The following is a 21,549-nucleotide window of genomic DNA, read 5'->3' on the forward strand; positions in this document are numbered from 1 at the left end:
AAAGTACTTTTTGTTGTAAGATGAGACCACCCAGTGTTTAAAGAGCTTTTATTTATACTTATCGACTGCAGGCGGCGAAAAAAAACGCACCAAACATTAATGATAAAAAAAAAGCAAATCCCACCCCACTGTATCCTCTTTCCCCCCTTTTCCCCCGCGTTTCGTGCTCGAAAATATCAGACCATATATTGTGTATATATCGAGAGCTAGCTGTAAAAACTGTACACACGCGCACGAAACCCACCGCGACCTTTGTGCGCGAATTCGAATTCCTTCCTTTCCTTCTTCCTCTTCCCCCCTTTATCACTCAATGCGCACGTTGTAGCGTCGGTTGATGTTGCGCCTGGAGCATTCCTTGCTGCTGATGCGCAGCAACATGGCCAGCGCGAGCACGTCCGATATGACGAGCATGTAGAACACGTTGTTCCAGCCGGACACCATGCCCGCCAGCAGGGGCCCGATGGCCGCCCCGATCGAGCCCGTCCCATCGATGATGGCGGTGACGGTGGCGAGTGCCTTCGAGTTGCCATTTAGCGAGCTGTGCTGCCCCAGCTCGGCGCTGACCGAGGTGGTAATCAGTGCGTACGGTCCGTTCACCATCAGCCCGACCACGAATAGGAGCAGTATGTTGACGGAAAGCGAAACGCTGCCCCAGCACCGGTAGATAAGTAGCTGTTTTGGTGTGAGGAAAGCAGAAAATGCAGCGAAAACCGTTCAAGATGAGCCTTTTGATTGCCACTGGTGACACTTACCAGCGGTGCAGCGATCGCCAGCATGCCCGTGCAGGTGGTCGCCGGCATGGCGGATGCGTCTGACAGCATGCCGGCCGCAATTGCACCAACAATGCCCCCGATATCGAACACCGTCGATACGTCCGCCGACAGCTTGGCGCCCATGGAAGCTACAAAAAATAATGGAAAAAATGTTCAAATTCATGTTTCATACATGGAAGAGGTGTACTTACTAGAGTGTTGAATGTAAAACGGCAGCCAGAAAAGGAATGTGTAGCTGACGAGCTTGGAGAAGAACAGGCTGAGCGAGAACTCGATCACGCCGGGTATGCGCAGCGCGCCGAAAAATCCGATCGCATCGTGCTGCGGTGGTGCACGGTTAATGCTGCCGAGGATGGGCGTTCGTTCGTTGATTTCCTGCAAGGGAGGTTGAAAGATGGCATTTAGAGTAATTTTGCCGCAAAAAAGCACTTAATTCTAATGCTAATGTGTTAAAGAATTATCTTAAAAATGGATTAACTGTGCTCGATTTATAATTGTCCGTGCGCTACACGATTAGAACAAATTCCGACAACACCAAATTTACACCCCCAAAATGGTTACAAACATCATGCACTTACAGAGTAATAGCTGCCGCGTAAGGTTCTGGTCGAAACATTGTCCTGCGATTGGAATGGCGCAATGGCGCACAATAAAAGGCAATTTTTTACACAGCATAGCACGAGAAAAAAGCGAGCGACAAAAAAGAATGATAAAAAAGAAAAGAATAAATCTATTAATCTATGTCGCTTTCTTTTTCTACATTCAAAATGGTTAATGAACAACGGACACAAATATCAAACAACGCTTGAAAAGCTTCTCTTTCCCTTACCTGTTCCGCGCTAACGCCCGAATCCTCCACATCGCTCACGGAATCGTCCATCCGCCGGACGCTCGACCCGGCAGACGAGCCGCGCTGCTGCTGGGCATAGTCCGCCACCTTCTCCTGGCAGTCGACAATTTCCGGCCGCTCGACCACGAACAGAAACATCAGAAACCCACACAGCCCCATCACAAAGCCGGGCACCACGAACGACATCGACCAGTCCCGCTCCACATAGTGCGCCGCAATCAGCGTACCGAGCACGTTCCCGATCGAGGTGTGGCTGTTCCAGATGCCAAAGATTAGCCCCCGCTTGGACTTGCCAAACCAGCGGCCCACGATCGTGACGACGCCGGGCCAGCCGGTCGTCTGGAACATGCCGGCCAGTGCCTGCACCGCGACGAAGTACCACAGCGCGTGTATGTCGTACACCTTCGCCATGCCGAACAGGTAGCAAAACAGGCCCGAAAATGCCATCCCAAGGGCAAGGAAGTACCGGAGCGACACGCGCTCCGCAATGAACCCGGCAAAGAACATGGCGATCGCGTAGCTGAACAGAAAGGCCGAATCGAGCGCCCCGAACAGCGAGTTAAAGTCGGGCTGATCGAACGGCGCATAGTCGCACCAGGTGCCATCGGTTGGCAGTGGTGGCGGGACGGTCGGATCGCTCCCGCCGCCACCCCCGGGCGTAACGAACTCGGGCGGCAGCGTCACGGTGGAGCAGTTCCGGTGCAGCACCGACTTGACCACCGAAATCGGCTTCCGCGTCATGTGGTAGCAGGTGTAGGCCAGGTACGTGAGCCCGAGGACGGAACATTTGAACCACAGCACGCGGTTGACCTGCAGCCGGGGACATAGCTTGGCGGACAGGTAGCTGATCAGCCGGACACCGATCGGGCCGGACGGGTAAGTCGAGCTCATCCTCTGCTGTCGTCCGGTGGACGGAACGCGAGCCCTTTGCATTCAACTCTGTGCTCGCTCTCGCTTGCTCTTGCTGGTGCTCTCTTTTATCTTCCTGCTTCTATGGCAGCAGTACAGACGCCTCCCTTCCCACTCCGTTGTGGGTTTGTATGTTTGTTGGGTTGTTCGTTCGATTCGTCTCTCTCTTAGTTGTTCGCGCTGATTGATTTTCTGCAACAAAAAAAGGAAAACAATATAATCAAAATATGTACAACAAACATTTAATCTCGGCACAGGAGGAAGAAGTAGCAGCAGCAAAAAAACGCGCACTGATGGTTGCTAAACGAGCTGATAAGAGCGCTAAAATGCTCGGCCGTTCGCGAGGAGGGGGCACTCACAGACACGCTACGTTGCGTTCGATTCTAAACGATGACTCAGCCTGAGCCTGCTAACTTACGAAGCACTTGAACACTTGCCACGAAGGCCCGTTGCTTGTTTTCTTTCCGCAATCCAGACGCCCGCAATCGATCGCTACATTCTGCGGGTGGCAATGCTTTCTGGTTGGCTTGTTGGTTACCGTAATGCTTATGATTTGAAATCGCTTCCAATCAGCAGCAGTACATGATGTGGTAGCACTGTCGATTGGCAGCCCGCATCGGGGTGGCGAGTTCTTTATGCTACACAATGCTGCGGTATTGTTTTTCCCTGCCACACACTATACAGCTGACGACGTTGTGCGATGTTGTTCTCGGAAGGGGGTGCAGCAGCAGAATAAAGTACGCATACGCACACACACACACAGGCACACGAGGGCACGCATACACGGAGCGGCCTGTAAACATGTCAAACTCTGTTGACGTTGATGACAGAGTGACCAGAAATACCGATTTATCTGTATTCCTACCGATTTTTGATATGTCTACCGATTCAACCAAAAAACTACCGATTTTTCATTTATCCTACCGAAGATCACAGATTTTCTCATAATACTGTCCTAAAACCATTTTCCAAATGAGCAGTAAACTCCATATGACATATGGAAATCACTAGCAACCAGAACCAGACCCAACCCAAGTGCCACAAATCCACTAAACGACCACCAAACGGCTTCTAAACGACTCAAGCTCTCAACCTAAATGGAATGTACAAAGACGTTTAGTTGACGGTGAACGAATGATGCATTCTAAAAATAACAAAAAAAAGCTGGTGACGCCATCTGTTGGTGGGATACCCCACCAGTGGAGCCTTATCATTGCTTTGAAAGCTTTCTTCTTCCCTCTGTACTGTCATATGGTTTCGCATTGAAGTTATGCATCGCTAGAACTAGAACGGCGATACGATACGATAAAAAAATAATATTCTAATATGAACCATTTGTACAGAAGCAAGTGAGATTCGAGTAATAGTCGATGTTGTTGATATCCACGTATCTAACCACACGACCATTCATATATATTTTTGCTCGGAAAGTTAGATGGCTATATAGGTCATGATTAGATGAAGCTTGTCGAAACACATTGCAAGAAAAGGACAGCAATATAATGATGAGTTGTAATACGCCATCTATTGAGCAAACTAATGAAGCCATGGAGCTTTCGTTTTTTTCTATGGATATTCGATTTTCCAGTAGTTTAAGCCTAATATGTGGGCTTGGGGAAGGAAAGCTCCGCTACCTACTAACTCACCAACAGCTGGTGCCAGAATCTTTTTTTGTTATTTTTAAAATGTGTCACTCATTTACCGACTGCTAAAGGGAGTCCTTTTCGTCGATGTGCTCGAGTCGTTTAGACTCCGTTTAGAAGTCATTTAGACTCTGTGTGTGTGTGTGTGTGTGTGTGTGTGTGGGAGAGAGAGAGAGAGAGATAAAAGAGAGAGAGAAAGAGAGAGAGAGAGAGAGAGAAAGAGAGAGAGAAAGAGAGAGAGAGATAGAGAGAGAACAACATACCCGTCCTGCGATCAAACCCCGCGAAGAAACTATCCCATCCCATCACTTCAGTTGGTATGAGTAAACGAATAAGCCATCGATAACCCCAAGCTCAATATTTGCTTAGGTAGGCCTAGTCCGACCAAAATTATTATATGAAAAAAAAGAATGTCACTAAACCTTCAGTTTTCACGACATCAAAAGCTATATAAATAGCTTTAACATTAATTACTTTCTTTCGGATACTGTTTAAACATTAATTATTGCAATACAAGACCATCCAAGCTTATCATAAAATTCATTATAAATATTATTAACACAAGAGAACGTCTCTAATTCTAATCATCTGCTCAATTACTCATTCGGACACTTGACCTGATCCGCCCAGTTGCAGATGTGCAGCACCGGATCGAACAGTGTCCCCGGCGGGCAAGTGAATTCGTAGTACGTGTCCGCCGTGAGGCAGATGTAGTACCGGGCACAGTTGGTCGGATGCGGCACAAACCCGTACCGCCCGCCGGCACACGGACCATCGCCAGATGGTGGCTGCGTCGTGCCCGGAGCTGCCCCCGTAGTAGTGCTGGTGGTGGTATGATTCGGAGCATCGCTCGTTGGAGGCTGCGTCGTGCCCGGATTTGCCCCCGTAGGAGTGGTTGTTGTGGTGCCAGGTGCGACAGTGGTTGTGGTCGGTGCGACAGATGGTGGCTGAGTCGTTGTACTCGGCGTACCACCATTAACGAGCGAACGAATTTCGTGCATCAGCGGGTACCGTCCACCACCGCACACTCCAAGGAAGTCGTCTGTCTCCAGGGACCAAACCATGGCACCGCCCAAACCTTGATCCAGCAGGTACTTAACCTAAAAATGGGAGAAAAAAGACAGCAAGAAGCATCTTTAGACCTGTCGGTGGTTATGACGCTCATCTCGATCCTTACCTTCAGCTGAACCGATCGAAGATCATCGTACCCCAGCCACTGGTTGTTGCGCACCGCGTACGGTACCTGCTGCTCCTCGCTCCACCGCAAATCCCACGCCTCCGTGGCCAGCTTCTCGCAAAACTCGTTATAGCCCATCACGCCCGGTTCGCGCGTGTAAGGTCCAGCGGTCCCGCCACCGACCGTCGGCGCTCCGATCTGCGTGTTGGCCGCATTGGCCAGCGTAAAGCTTCGCCCGTACAGGGGAATGCCAAGCACCAGCTTCTCGGCCGGTGCACCCTGCGCCAGCCAGAACTGGATGCTAGCGTTCACGTTCATCTGGCCCAGCCTGTCCGTCGTGTCGGCTGACCCTCGGTACAGTGGAGCATTGATGCCGCAGTAACTATCCCAAGCGCCGTGCATATCGTACACCATCACGTTGAGGAAGTGGAAGCTCTTCGAGATGCGCGGTATGTCGTACGATACGCCGGCCGAAAACTCCACCGAGGCGACGGCCGCAGTCAGCAGCAAACCGTAATGATCGAACCTGAAAACCAGCACGCGAGTAAGTATGGACAGACGACAGAGCGGCGCGTTGTCCTTTCCAACAATCACTTACTCCTCTCGCATCTCCTCCACCAGCTGGGCGTGGTTGTCCCGATCGATCAGCGGATTGCCGTCCCGCTGGGCCGGATACTCCCAGTCCAGATCGATTCCATCGAACCCGTGCCGCTGGCAGAACGCAACGCAGTCGCTTATGAAGCGCTTCCGCAGCTCACCACTGGCCGCCATTGCGGAGAACTTGCGCGAACCCTCGTTCCAGCCGCCGATGGCGGCGAGCGTCTTCAGCCCCGGCGCCACATTCTTCAGCCCCACGAACCGCTTGATGTGACCGCGGCCCCAGTTTTCCTCCAGATCGAGGTACGGATCGATGATGCGTACCGTCGCGTCCTCGTTGATGCCGAAAAACCCGTACATCAGGTGAGTGCAAAGCGACGGGTCGATGTGTTCGATGTCATACCGTCCGTTGCCGGGCCGATAGACGGCCCACGTTCCCACGTAGCATACCACTTTCTTGCCTGCGGATAGCATAAAACGGTCAAATCAAGGATTTAGTCCACACGATCGAACCACGTGGTACACCAAAATTCACCTTCAGCCACTTTGTGTGGTTCATCCGCAGCTGCAACAACGGCAACTAGCACTAACACTCCAACCCATTTCACCATTGTTCACTATTTCACTGCTTAAGCGTGTGTTTTGTTGCTGTCCCAAATCCCTCACAAAGCGTCGCACTTACGGTTACGAACGCACTGTTACGTGTTTGATGAAGGATGCAGCACTTTTATAGCCTGAAGCAGGTCGTTATCGGGAAGATACTGGCATCGGCCGTCAAGTGCACTGCAATTCTTACCCCGTGAAGCCAGACCTCACAGCGCACAGATTTGAAGTGGTCGCAATTGGCGTGTTTCTTTCCATGGTCTGCCCAACTGAAGCTGATTCCTCGCTACAACGAAAGCGTCAAAACAGACTCAGACACACTCCTTCCAACGTGAATGTTGGACATTGTTGGAGTAGAATTTTTACTGTGTCATTGTTTAGCAGAGTACGACACGGCTACATACATTACTTGCATACTTCATTACTTGGTATCTTACTTTGTTGTTCCGATAAGACGACTATTTAAACAGATTTTAGATTTCTATACTGTTTAAATCGATCCATCTTGATCTGCTTGATCGTTAGGTTCCATATATGGTACAAACAGAGCGCTGATTGGACCACAGCGTTGCGGGGAATCCGACACACTTTGAGACGGCAATATATCCAACAAGTGCCAATAAAGTTACCTTTGAAGTATGCGTATGCTCTTCACGAATGGTTACCGGAAATAAGAACAAAATCAAATGACTAATAGCTGCTTTATCTGGCCCATTACACGCGCCCCATCAATGGAACACATCCGGTACGCTTCGATGGTCACTTCTTTCTAGCGGAGCACAGTGTTTAGAGGAGTGATTATATTGTTTAGTTTTTGTGCCAAGAAACATTTTACTATTATTCTCATTTGCTGCTGGACAATCTTTATACTGCCAACGAACTATCGCATCATCCGTCCGGTGTAAGTTGGTGCTGATGTTATCAATCAAACTACGAAGCTTTGATTTGTAGTGTATTGTATCACCGCTGAACCACTCGACCAGCTGGTCGTCGTTGTCTCGTCATTAGGCAGCAAATCCAATAAGTCTTTCCGTTTTATTGTTCGAAAGGTGGTACACACCGTTGATAAGAATGCGTTTCTCAGCGTCGTGCGGAGCGGGCTGGTAAGATTCGCAAGGCATTGTTGCCATAATACCATGTGAATAGGTGTGCTTTTCTTTGTACGTAAACCTATCGATGGACCAAGATGGACCAAGATACTAGAGAGGAACGGGAAGGTAAAAAACAATAACCTTCTTAGCATGTCCGTTTTAAAGCTTGTATATGGTTGGTTATGATCGGGTTCGAACTTACTGCTCTCGTTAGTTATCTTTCGTTGTTTTCTCCAATTAAAGTAATCTATAGCCTCCGTCGTTTGATAAGATGAGTGAACTAATAATAAGAGCACGATAAGTACGATTCAATAGTGAATCGCTTAGTAACACGACTACTGAAACTTTCTGTGATGCGTATTGCATACTTCAGGGCGTAAACGCTTCCAGTGGCGAGGAAACGCTTCAAATGTAAAAGGTAGCTTTATTAACACATCTTTTGATGAAGTGAGTGATCTACTTTCACACACGTAAGCTTATTTTGAGCTCAAAATTCTTATAGTGCTTCCCCCTTTTTTACGGAACACACACACTCACACCCAATGGCTGTATATTTTGCAAGCACATTCCTCTCATCAGCTACGGTCACTATGGTCCGTACCTCCTTGCTACCTTTTTTTTTACCTTCCTCGCTCCATAAACCGAAACCCGACCGAGCAGTTGATTGTCACCAGCACGAAAATACACGCGTCATTCACGCGATGTTGCGGAAAATCGGACGTAAAGGGACCCGGGTTCCAACCCCTCCTACATTCGGCAGCGGGTGTGTGTGTCGTTTGTTCGTTAAAAAATATGTTTCTCAAGCCATTTCTTCCGTGGTGGAGAGAAGAAGGAAAGCAACCAAAAAAAAAGGGTGAACTACGCAGCAAAACCACCACCGGTGGTATCGGCACGGTATAAGGTCGTACAGCTGCAGGATGCGTATTTTGGGCATACCGGCGTTGTCCATTTTGATTGGGTGAAAGGCAAGCGACACGGTACCGTTTGCTGGCGTTTTTATCCCTCGGTCTCGGTTTGATTATCCCACAGTGTGGATGGAGTGGAAGCCGGTGAGGGTGGGTTTGAAGGAAGGAAAAGGTTTTTCTTGATAGCATCGCCGGTAATGGTCATATCGTTTCGCCGTAGAATTGATGGTTCCGTATCGTAATGCCAGCACGAGTGTGTTGGCAACTGTGGTCAGTGTTGGGAGTGTTGGAGGAGGAAATGATTAACCTGTTTTTTTTTTTTTGGTTGAGTAACACATAATTCTCTTTGAATATTTCATTTGATTGTTGTTGGTGTAAGCTTGGGCACTATTTCAGGATTTACAAGTTCTTACTTTAAATTTAATTGTTGCAAATATTGAAGTATTGAAGTCCAAATTAAAGTGCAATTTATTATATTTACTTCTTGATGATTGATTTAGCAATTCAATGTTCGTTCGAATGTCGTACAAGCAAGATGCTTTACAGCAAGATAAGTTCATTAGTTCTATTCAGCAAATAAACTTTAATCGTTAGATCATAACTGCGGTAAAACTGGAGATTAGACATGCGAATTTTCTACTGTAATTAGTAGAAATTCAGTAACAAGCTGCAAGCAAACTCTTAATTCCAGGAATAGTAAAAGATACAGTGACTAAATTCAGGGCTTGAACTAGTACTAGATCAGCTCCATAGTCTGATTGACCTGAAGTGAATCAGCACAATGAACAGGGATACGGAACATTACTGTTATATTGGAGTTGGGTGGATTATTGTCCGATTCTCAGAAGCTTATCTAAACCTGGAAACGTTGAATCTATTACTCCATTCAAGTAACAACGCATACCATTCACGGGCTTGTTTGAAATATAACCGCATCTTAAGGATGTCTAAGGCATTTCATTACCACACCTTAAGGCCGCTTTCATTAATTATTCCACATCTGTCATCAAGCATATGTAGATCAAACATCATTGATGATGTTTTCTTCAGCTACACCAATAGCATTGAGTCCACGAATTTTTCTCAGCTAAATACAAACGTTTCTCATGAAGCATTATCGAGTTGAAGATGTTGATGTGATACTTAGCAAGGTTTGGGGCGGCCCCGTGGTACAGTTGGCAACTCGAACGACTCAATAACTTGCCCGTCATGGGTTCAAGCCTAGAATGGACCGTCTTTCCGTAGCAAGGACTTGACTATATCCTTGAATAAATTAAGGTCAGCATGTCCGCGTAGGACGTTACGCCAAATAGAAGAAGCAAGATTTCGATTTTTTAAATTTAGTTTTCGGTACTTAAAGTTTAAGCAACTAATCTGTCATCAATTGCTGTAAAAAAGGTTGTAAAATCAGACCCAGAATAATCAATCACATGAATACGCAGTTTGATTATTTACTACTTTTTTTGGCGTTTTGTTAAGAAAAAACTACAAGTTTAAAAGAGCACATTGATAAATCCCGTTTTGATTACAGAGCACTTTGATGTCACATCAACACTTACCCGTTTCTATGAATCCATTTCTTTCCATCACAAATCACACGGTAGAAAGGTAGAAATCGTTCCAAGTAAGACACACCCGATTCAATGGCTAGCTCTGTGAATCGGTACGGATACAAATATATTTCTTCACGCACCTCACATTTTTACACTTCCTTTCTTCAGCTACACCCTTCCGCCCGTCGTACCCCTTACAATCAATTGGTTTCCTTCTTTCCCTTTTATCTGTAAATACTCTTAAATATCACACAGTTTTGCCACACAGCTCTCAGCTGTGTTCATTCCGTCTACCGTCTGCTACTCTCCACTGTTACACATACATTCCCTCCCCCTTACTTTGGTATAAAATGAAACGCACAAAACTAAAAAAACACACACACACACAGTCGCTACCGGTTTCCTGTAATTTAGTTCATGGTGACGGTTTTGGATTTGGCAAGCAGTCATTTTCTCGCATCTGCTTGCTTTGCGTTGCCCACTGACGTTGCATCCGAGAGTAAAGCCCAAGCGTGCGCTGTGTCATCAGCACAGTTCATGTTTTATGTGGTCTGTCTTCTTGCTTAACGCTATCGTGTATATATGCACGGTGTTTGGTTCGTTCACGAGTCGATCATGGGACAGAAATCCGTAGCCCTCAAGACACGTGATTGATTTCTTCTACGAAAGAGCAATAAATATGATTATTTCATGCTATTACTCACGATCGTTCGTCGAGATCACTTTCCTCTCGTTCAATGTTTCGCTCTTTCCCCCACGCAAAATCGTGTCCTAATTATAATTGTAAGTGTGCGCAGTGTTCATTTTAAACCCACATATACCACTTTTACATTACCACGAGCAACACTCAATTTTGCTAAGAAGCGCTATTGAACCGAACGCTTGAAACTCGACAAACAAACAAAAAACACGACAACACCCCACTCAAAAGGAAGCAACACCGCGAGCAAGCTCCAACAACCGCACAGGCAAGAAAAGAGCATGCGACAGCACAAAAAGCGGCAAGTGCGGTGCATTGATTCATTATAAAATAATTGCATTTCTACCTTGTTCATATCTTACGCTGATTGCGCGATTACAATTAACCTCGATCGAGCACGCCCGCTCGCGAGCAACGGGGCCGGCCCAAGGCACACTTCTTCCCTTGCTTTGCCCGAAATGCGAAATGGGAAGGAAATGGTATTTCGATCCATCGACACCCCTTCCCCCGTTTTGACCCCGAACGCCGCCTCAAGTTTGACATTGAGCCCCGAGCGCAAGCAGTTTAAAATGGCCGGGCCCTCTTCATGCGGGTAGGGGGACTCGAGCGGCAAAGGCAATGTCTCGCACAAGGGGAAAACAAAAACATCAACGAGATTTTCCGTGCACTAATTAATTGCTGCTTCGCCCACTGGACCCCTTGGGGTTTGGGAATTGGGTGGGGTTAGGCGGTGGGCGGTGACCGTTGTCCCACCAAGGAAGTGTCATTTATCCTGACTGGCGGCATTTCCTGCGATCAGCTTCGGGAGTACATTGGCAACATTAACGACCTGGGAGGGGGATGAGAAAGAATAAAAAAAGGAGGAAAAGGAGAGGAGGTTACATGGACAGCGTGTGTTCCTTTTTTGTGACAGTCTAAAGCTCGCCCCTCTTTTGTACGCTCAGCCCGCAGCCACTTGAGAAATAATTTGCGCTCATTTTGCATACATTCAGGCGCGTTGCGAGGCGCAAGGAAGAGCTCAGCAACCACGCGTCTGTGGAGGAGCGGATAGCGAGTCAATGGGATGAAACGACACAAAAGGCTGAGGGTGGCAAATTTTGCTTCCATCCATCCGTCACTGCGGTTTTCGCTTTTGTTGGTCCGCCGGTTGAAAGGCGACAGGTGACGGCACAAGGGTCCCAGACAGCCGCGCTCTATAATGATGCGTTGAGTTTGAGAGATGTCTCGCCGAACCGAGGGTTTGGGTGGCAAAAGGCGGGCATAAGACAAAAACCCGCGACCATTTAAAAGTGTTTTTTTTTATTATTTTCGCTGATTCAACCAGTCATTGCGCTAACGAACGAACAAGCTGTGGGAGCTGTGTTAGCAGATGAGCAGGTGAGCAGCACACCGTGCCTGATTAAGTGGTGCGGTGAAATCGTGCCTCGATCTGCAATACTGATACGGTGTTTCGAGCTCATTCGGAGGGGGCTAAAAAAAAGGTAAAGCACAGAAACGATCATTGTGCGTCACTCATTTATCACATGCTGGATAATGATTTAGAAATGCTTGCCCGATAATAATACTAACAAACAACCGGAGGGGGCTCATCTTGCAGGATAAGGGAAGGACATTAGAATGGCTACCTTCAAGTGACACTCGTTCGCATTGATTTACCTTCCACTTCGAATGATTTACCGGCGCCGGTCCATGCTTTCAAAATGGCCATCCTTTTGGAAAGTCTCCAGCCAGCCGACAAAACCACAGCCTGAAGAGCGGCTGATCACTGTGGCGTGTTTTGCTTTCCAGTTAATGGCCCAAAATTGTAAAGACTATTTGGTGCTTTTTTCTCTACCTTCGTTCCTTCCTGTTCATTTCTTTTCCATTTCCAGCAACATCCAATTGGAATGGTTATGGCGTGTTATGTTAGGCGTGTGGTCATTGCAAATTTGTTTTCAAATGAATTTCCACAAAAAACAAGAGTCCTTCTCTGTGTTAATGAATATGCTCTACCCCCTCGGGGTTGATGGCGCCGTCGTCATTGGTACGGTCATTGACATTAGGCAATCGCCTCTTTTTTTGCTTTGCTATGAGGAAGGACATTAAACGAAAAGTATCACTACTGCTCGGTATCTGTTTGACCGGCAAAAACCAAAATAAAATAAAAACTATGCCCTTGCGCTCGAAACTCTATCGAACAACACGAGCAACGGTGGGGGTCGTAAAACTGCGAAATGATAGCTGTAGGAAGCGCTCGAAAAACTAGATTGGACTGTGGCCGTTTTACGCATTCCAGTGATCGTTTTGGCTTGTTTTCTTTCTTCTGTTCCGCTCGTTGCTCGTTATAGCAGCGCCCTGTGCCCTGTTATTATGGGTGCTTCCGCCGTGTGCATTGCGGTACATCCGTACGTACGATCGAATTCCGGGGAGGGAGTGCTTACTCTTAAAGGAATTCGATTAGGGCCACAGTTTGACATGGTGTGGGTTGTTCACCGATGGGAGAGAGAGAGTGGTTAGTGTTCGGGCTGCTGCTGATGGTGCTGCGCGGTCGAGCCTTTTACGCTCGGATACAGTTGATTGACGTTGGACAGCTTTTGCTCGTGCCAGGAAAGCTTATCCTCGCTGTACTCTGGAAATGAGATGTGAGAAGTGAGCGGACATTTAGAAGCAGATTAGATATTGTGTATTGCGTTCGATTCTATTTAAATACTAGCATTAGTTGAAGGATGACTTTGATAATATTTCTCTACGAAGGATTAAAATTCAACAAATGATGATGATGGTTGAAATTATTCCAAACGTACGTTTCGTTTAAACCATACGATATTATAATAATATTCCTATTTGTCAGTAATATCGATACTGTCAATGTTAAAAAGTGGATGCAATTTTCAGCAACAAAAAGAAAAAAAGCTTTTTTAATGCTTAGCGTTAGTTGGATATTGATTCTAGAATTAATTTCCGGACCAAATGGTTTCCTTTGATAGTTTTTTTTTTGTTTCCTAGATAGTGCTTCAGTTCATTTCAAGTACTATCAACACATTGTATGGTTAAACAATAAATGGTTTTAATACATAACTAGTTTTGTCTCTAGCCGAGAGTGTCAACGTCAACAAATGCTCAGTGCGAACGTTCTCGAGAAAAAAAACAACATTTCCAATACTGTACAACCACAAAGACTCGCAGACAATTCAGTGCCCAGAACTAATTCTGTGCGTGATTTAGGTGTGCAATTAGGCAGCAGATCTTTACGAGTACTGCATTTCCAAACCGAACCGCTTAGTAGGCTTCATGTAGCGTGTTGGTAAAGATTTCCAAGACACTTTCAGCTAAAAATCTTTGTATTGTGCTATCGTGCGTCCAATCGATTGAGTTCGCGAGTGTTTTATGAACTCCTACACAGCAGCAAACTTAAGTCACTTTCAGCGAAGCGTATTTAAACGACTTTTAGTTTGGTCTTTTGTAACATGTGTTTCTTCAATATTTATTTTATCTCTTTTGTGATGTAATGTAACACATAGAAATTACTTGTGTAGGTCTATAGTTTTTTTATGCTCGATTATTTTATTCTATAAATAAATAAATTAATTAATAATTTAATTAATTAATTTATAAAAAAAAAATGAAAGAATGAATAACAAGTAAATACATAAATAAATAAATAAATAAATAAATAAATAAATAAATAAATAAATGAATAAATAAATAAAAAAAAATAAATGAATAAATAAATAAATAAATAAATAAATAAATAAATAAATAAATATATAAATAAATAAATAAATAAATAAATCAATAAATCAATAAATAAATAAATAAATAAATTAAGAAATAAAGAAATAAAGAAATAAAGAAATAAAGAAATAAATAAGTAAAGAAATAAAGAAATAAAGAAATAAAGAAATAAAGAAATAAAGAAATAAAGAAATAAAGAAATAAAGAAATAAAGAAATAAAGAAATAAAGAAATAAAGAAATAAAGAAGTAAAGAAATAAAGAAATAAAGAAATAAAGAAATAAAGAAATAAAGAAATAAAGAAATAAAGAAATAAAGAAATAAAGAAATAAAGAAATAAAGAAATAAAGAAATAAAGAAATAAAGAAATAAAGAAATAAAGAAGTAAAGCAATAAACAACATTAATACATAAACATACATTAATAAGGATAAAAAGAAATAATTGGATAAAAAGAAATAAAGAAATAAAGAAATAAAGAAATAAAGAAATAAAGAAATAAAGAAATAAAGAAATAAAGAAATAAAGAAATAAAGAAATAAAGAAATAAAGAAATAAAGAAATAAAGAAATAAAGAAATAAAGAAATAAAGAAATAAAGAAATAAAGAAATAAAGAAATAAAGAAATAAAGAAATAAAGAAATAAAGAAATAAAGAAATAAAGAAATAAAGAAATAAAGAAATAAAGAAATAAAGAAATAAAGAAATAAAGAAATAAAGAAATAAAGAAATAAAGAAATAAAGAAATAAAGAAATAAAGAAATAAAGAAATAAAGAAATAAAGAAATAAAGAAATAAAGAAATAAAGAAATAAAGAAATAAAGAAATAAAGAAATAAAGAAATAAAGAAATAAAGAAATAAAGAAATAAAGAAATAAAGAAATAAAGAAATAAAGAAATAAAGAAATAAAGAAATAAAGAAATAAAGAAATAAAGAAATAAAGAAATAAAGAAATAAAGAAATAAAGAAATAAAGAAATAAAGAAATAAAGAAATAAAGAAATAAAGAAATAAAGAAATAAAGAAATAAAGAAATAAAGAAATAAAGAAATAAAGAAATAAAGAAATAAAGAAATAAAGAAATAAAGAAATAAAGAAATAAAGAAATAAAGAAATAAAGAAATAAAGAAATAAAGAAATAAAGAAATAAAGAAATAAATAAATATATAAATATATAAAAAAATAAATAAAATAGAACTGTTTTTCAAAGCATTTCAGAATAGCTGAATGTGTGCAACTAACATCATTCAAAATTTACTTCATTTATTGTTGCGTTAGCTTAGGGCTTTTAGATTCATAGAATGTTTAAATAACATTTCAATGGATCATAAAAACAAGCACTACATGGAGGGATGGATTCGAAAAGTTAAAACCAAACATTTTCCAAATGCTTTATTTGTCTGATAAAAGACGGTAAACATTATTCCAGGCAATCTATTCGTTTTTTTTTCTCTCCAACGTCAAAAATTGTTCGCCTTTTTGAAGGTGGCTATAAATCGCTTTCCATCTAAATAGCTGCCATGGTAGCGAATTTTTGGAAAGCTTTCCGCATCTATTTTAATGCAGACACAGAGCCTTGCCGATTCTAGGTAATTGGTCAGCCTGACGAGTTCGTAAAAGCTTCTAGTGCACATGCTGCAGATAGAAATTCAGTTTAATTTGTGATATTTAGTATCACAAAACGGGAGCGTTGATCGCAGTAGAATGGACAAACAAAAACATGTACTGTAACATGGTAACTTTTTCTATACTTGGTAAAATGTTACCCCATAAAAAGTGTTCTATATTTCCTCTCTAAACTGGTTGGACATATACCAGGAGTTCCTTATGAAAACCTGTGATTTTTTGTACTGAAGATTTTTAATTTGAGACTTTCACCACCTGACAAGATTGTTAGAGGCTGTCGAGCTATTTTATGTTAATTATAATTCAAATCATGTAGCGATATAATTAACCATAGATTGGCAAAAGGACGAATTAAGCATGCACAAATAACAGAACCCTTAAATAAGGCATCCGCAAAGGATGGTTATTTAACAATCACGGGCAGCAGCGGGTTCTATTAAAAACTCATCTCGTCTCGTTCGTGGAATTGCTTAAGCGAGTAACACGGACACGGCAAAACAGCAAAACAAAGCAACAAAAAAACGCACCTCAACAAATCCAAAATCAACAACAACACAGAGGCCTCACTTACCGGGCAGCGTCTCGATCGCCACCATCATGTGGCCGTTCGGTTTGGTGGCGTCTTTGATGATGTTCTCCGGATGGATGATGCCCGTGCAGCAGCCCTTCGGCTTATCGCTGGCCGAAAACTTGACGTGCTTCTTCAGCAGCGACCCTCTCGGCGGACGGACCGTCGGCGGCGGCCTTAGCGGGAACGATGCTACACCTGTGCGAGCGAGGGGCAAAATGCGGAAACAGAGATTCGAACCGTTAGGAGACTCTACTGAACCGGGTCCTGGGCTGGTGGGCGGGTTTTTAGCATACTTCCCACGAACGTTCCATTGATCTGCGTCTCCTCCGGGATGAGGGTGCAGTTCGAGTGCGGGCAGATGACGGGGCTGAGCGTTGTCGTTTTGGCCTGCGGTAGACAGGTGGGCGCCGGCGGACTGTACTGTATGTTGGTGGGCTGTGTATTAAAAATTAAAAAAAAAAAAAGAAAATTCAAAATTCACCGAATTAAAGATGAGCGTACGGTAAAGCTGGGGTGTTTGGTTGGGATAATGGTGGAAAGGAGAGAACGGAAAAGGTCCTAACAAGAGACTACCGGTAGGGTTATCAAGCCGTCGCGCATTCTTCGGATGGGTAAAAGTGTACGCGTTCTGGTCACCACATTTATGCAAATCATAGTTCCACGGTTGGGTTGGCCTTCTTTGTAGAATTTGGTGGAGTAAAAATAAAGATATGTTTTTGCAAACCTTTTCATATTTCGGCTAATCTTGGACGATGGAATTCGGAAGTTTTTAGACAAACAAAAATGCTTTCAATACAATGCGGATATTCTTCGTAATGTGTCTGTTTGGAGGTCGAATATTTGGTTTACAAATTACGTAGAATTTAAATTTCGTGTTGGTTTTTAATTTTAATAAATAGATTGGCAATTAATGTTTATAAAAAAAGGAATTTAAAATGTATAAACAAAATTAACTGGTCAGGCGATATATTCAGGCTTTAAAGTAAATATTAAATTTGCGGAAAATTTACTTGATAAAGCATCAAATCAGCACTAAAGCCATTAAAGCATTAAAGCTCATTATCTTTAAAGCCTTCTTTGAACGGCATAGTTGATGAAATATTCATGTTAATTCTAAATCTATTGTACCATTTTGTCTCATAGTACGAAAAATCTAATGTAACAATTGGAAATATCAAACGTAAGGATATTTTATTGACCATGTATATGATGATAACATAATGATAATGAATATGATGAGATAATGAATATGATGATGAATATGATGGTAACCATTGGTTTAACAATTAAGCGTTTTTCACAGTAAGTAAACACTGTGAAGATACACCGTTTTCGACCCCAACTAAACAATGTTAGGCTGCTTTTGAGCATTGTTTAACTATAAGTAAACATTTGACGTCTGACTGAAATACTGATGCCTATCTGAAAATCGTTTAATCGTAACTAAACAAGTGATACCCCTAACTTTATCCCTTTCCTGTATGGAGTTCAGACTTTTGCTTGTGACTTTATTTGCAAAAATAGTATGAATTAATTTTTTAATAATTTATCTCGATACCATCAAAACTAATTGTTGGCACGATATCGACCACATGCGTTCTAGACCGTATTATTTGTATTTTATTAACATCGATCTGTCAAGATCAGCTACATCAAGTATCCACTTTACCCGACAGATGGCGTACTACAACTGTACGACAACTAGATCTCCCAGAATATGACCAATTAGGAAGCGGTTCAACCAGGGTCAGGTTCGCACAGCTGATCGAGAACAGGGCGCCATCGCAAACCGCAAATTAGTTGCAAATTAGAACGCGGAAAGACCAGTACCAATTTTAAAATTGCTCAAATAAATAGAAAGTGTGTAAAATTATCTTTACCATTTGCGACTCAACGAACCGATTGCTACAAACCTAGCAACACTAATAATTGACTATAAAATCGTCAAACAAACGTTAATATTGGGGTAAGCAAATGTTTAGTTGGGATTGGACAGAAAGGCATCAGAATTGTAGTTAGATGTCAAATGTTTACTTATAGTTGAACAATGTTTAAAAGCAGCTTTACATTATTTATTTGGGGTCGAAAACGGTGTAAAAAGGAAATATGTTTGGTTGAGTGGTAATTTCATTAGTGAATAGCTGTTCAATTAATCAAAATCAAATTGAAATATTTGAATTGCTCATGAAATGCAATTAAATTAGAATTACCTACTGACTTTCGATTGAGTTATTAATCATACTCAACAACCATTTAATGTGTTACATTCTGATCCTAGAAAATGAGTTCTCATGGAAAGCGAATTATATACCATTTTTGGAGAGGTGTTTTTTGAATTCCATTTTCGCAAACATGTAACACGTCGTCCTATTTGGCACCTTGTCATGTTTAATTTGTTACCGTGTCAATCAAAAGCGCTTTCATGTGCGTTTGATATGATAATCGCGCGAAAAGCTCATTATTGTAGATTCACACACACACACACACACACACACACACACACACACACACACACACACACACACACACACACACACACACACACACACACACACACACACACACACACACACACACACACACACACACACACACACACACACACACACACACACACACACACACACACACACACACACACACACACACACACACACACACACACACACACACACACACACACACACACACACACACACACACACACACACACACACATACATACATACATACATACATACATACATACACACACATACACACTGCTCAGGAAGATCGTAAGCATTGCAATCTTGAGCTATTCTTCAAAACCTTTCACACCAATTCCGGATTTACTTTCCAAAACCCCAGAAGGATAAATCATTCGTGGAAAAATGTCACAATGTGAGAGGGGGGAAAACCCCACCACTACAAGGGGCTATTTTTCTGCCTACGACCACCCACCCGTGTCCGCCGGAGAGATTAAATCCGGTCGGTTTGGTCGTGGCGAAACGCCGGAATTTATTTGTTCATATTATGATTAATGGGTCTGAGTACAATTTCTCCACGCTGCTCCGCTGTTCCGCCTTTTTTTCGCGTGCGGCACTTCCCGCGGATGTTATGAATTATTGGTCGGAGAGCAGGGTGGCCACCGACTCCCAAAACTCCGGAAACTTTGAACTCTTGGAGCGGTTAATGTTTGCAACCGCTCCGGCAAGCCGTTTCAGGGTAAGCTTCGTGCAATGGAAACGTGTTGAATATAATTTAATCTTGATAAAACGCTGTGAATGAGCGGATCAGCCAGCCGGAACGGGATATATAAAGTGATTCAGAAACAAGCTCGCTAGCTCGCGTATTGATTTTCTTCACTTCACATCTAAACAGACACTGCTTTGGTTGTTCTCTTTTATCGGCTTCCGATTAAAACAACCGTGTAGCGATGTTGCGTCCCAGGCGATGTCTCTATTTAATTTGACGCTTCTCAGAACTCAGCAACAGCACCGTAGCAGGGGGCGCGTGTCAACAGCACAGCTGTAAAGCTGTTGGGCCAATCGAAGTCAAACGCAATAATTATGTACAGGATTGAGGATGAGAAGCGTTCTTCCGTGCGTTCTTCGAAAGGTAATTAACCGGCGGCGGGCTGGTTGTATCGATTGTGCGCTACTGTGCCGGAGGGATTTAGCGGGAAGTTCAATCATAAAACCGGGAAACAGGAATTTGGGTACTTACGCAAGTGTACGAATCGTCATCGGCCTGTCCGCGGCCAGCTTTATATTCCTGGTACTGCGATATCACGCACAGCAAACAGTAAATCTGCAACGAGAACAAAGCGAGAAATTGAGATGTAGAAAGGCATCGGCCGGGTTGCGGGAAGCTGTTTGGTAGCGTAAGGCTCGTGGCGATAAAGCTAACAGTCTGTGGGGTAGCTCGATAGAAAGGGGGCAAGGGTTAACAATTTCGCGCTGAAATTGTGTAGTTTGGGTTTGCTTCCGGCGACCCGGCTGCGTGAAATTGTGTTTTTGCTAGCGAAAACAGACATCATGCTGCTGGATGGTTGTTGTTAACATTTGTACGAACAAAACACAACATGCCGCGTATGGAGGTGGAAGGGAACATTAGTTTTGGAGGAAATTGTTTGGCTTTCTTGGAAAAATTCCGTTACACGTACAGTTTGTTGGGGAAATCGATAACATTGCTGGCTAACATGATCGAATTGTTGTTTATTCTTGATACCCAATCAAATGATTGGTTACTAGTAGGCAGGAACAATCCATAATATTAAAATATTTAATGATTGAAATAAATCTTGTACTGTCTACAATTAGTGTTAGTAATGCTTTGTGCTGCGCTAGGCGCCTCCACAACACTGAACGGGTAAAATAATAATTTTAATATTCTAATTCATACACAATATTCTAATTTCATTTTTCATCTTTTTTAACTTTTTTTTCGATTAAATAAAGCTGATAACATTTAAAATAAGTTAAATAAAAATTATGAAATTTGAATTAAAAAAAGTATAAGAAACTAGGCGTCTCCATCGTGTAAATGTTCTGATAAGAAATACAGTATAAAAAATAATTACTTCATAACAATCATTACAGACTTGGTTGATTCAATTACTCTATTATCAGATAAGCTTCCAGTATCAGTTTGTTAAGCATTTAGCATTTTGTGTATTTTTAATTGCATTTTTAATTTGTTGAACTTTGTTTTTATGTTAGTACTTAAGTAAGTGCTATCAAAAAGGGGGAAAAAAATATCATCCCAGTTTTTGACAGGGCCTATACATAAAAATTTGTTACATGTTAAAGTACAGCTTTTGAGCATACTATTCACCTCGCATAGTATAAAAAAAA

General features: G+C 42.3%; 3 protein-coding genes across 8 annotated transcripts in view; all 3 read right to left on the reverse strand.

Moving 5' to 3' along the window:
- Positions 1-7: 7 nt before the first annotated feature.
- LOC1277024 (glucose-6-phosphate exchanger SLC37A2) lies at positions 8-3,361 on the reverse strand. 6 transcript variants are annotated; one of them, XM_061649526.1, is made up of 6 exons: positions 2,951-3,361; positions 1,603-2,724; positions 1,352-1,393; positions 965-1,148; positions 753-901; positions 8-672 (listed from the first exon to the last, which is right to left on the reverse strand). In XM_061649526.1, the coding sequence occupies exons 2-6, from the start codon at positions 2,554-2,556 to the stop codon at positions 304-306; spliced, it is 1,698 nt and encodes a 565-aa protein (XP_061505510.1). In that variant the 5' UTR covers positions 2,557-2,724; positions 2,951-3,361; the 3' UTR covers positions 8-303. The 6 variants fall into 6 exon arrangements, with proteins under 6 accessions (XP_061505510.1, XP_061505508.1, XP_061505509.1 ...); XM_061649524.1 differs by having other exon boundaries at positions 2,892-3,274; XM_061649525.1 differs by having other exon boundaries at positions 2,824-2,954.
- Positions 3,362-4,700: 1,339 nt separating this feature from the next.
- Positions 4,701-6,798, reverse strand: LOC1277025 (chitotriosidase-1). Its single transcript, XM_316448.3, has 4 exons — positions 6,485-6,798; positions 5,951-6,410; positions 5,353-5,878; positions 4,701-5,275 (listed from the first exon to the last, which is right to left on the reverse strand). The coding sequence occupies exons 1-4, from the start codon at positions 6,558-6,560 to the stop codon at positions 4,772-4,774; spliced, it is 1,566 nt and encodes a 521-aa protein (XP_316448.3). The 5' UTR covers positions 6,561-6,798; the 3' UTR covers positions 4,701-4,771.
- A 3,375-nt stretch (positions 6,799-10,173) lies between these two features.
- The window catches only part of LOC1277026 (uncharacterized), a 64,768-nt gene continuing 53,392 nt past the window's right edge, over positions 10,174-21,549 (reverse strand). The window contains exons 7-10 of the mRNA XM_061649530.1: positions 20,420-20,503; positions 17,005-17,146; positions 16,712-16,906; positions 10,174-13,409 (exon numbers count right to left, since the gene is read on the reverse strand). Of these exons, the coding sequence (XP_061505514.1) occupies positions 13,294-13,409; positions 16,712-16,906; positions 17,005-17,146; positions 20,420-20,503 (537 nt within the window). The 3' untranslated portion in view covers positions 10,174-13,293. The remainder of the gene's footprint in view (positions 13,410-16,711; positions 16,907-17,004; positions 17,147-20,419; positions 20,504-21,549) is intronic.

This window comes from Anopheles gambiae, chromosome 2, assembly GCF_943734735.2.
Source record: "Anopheles gambiae chromosome 2, idAnoGambNW_F1_1, whole genome shotgun sequence".
Taxonomy (NCBI): domain Eukaryota; kingdom Metazoa; phylum Arthropoda; class Insecta; order Diptera; family Culicidae; genus Anopheles; species Anopheles gambiae.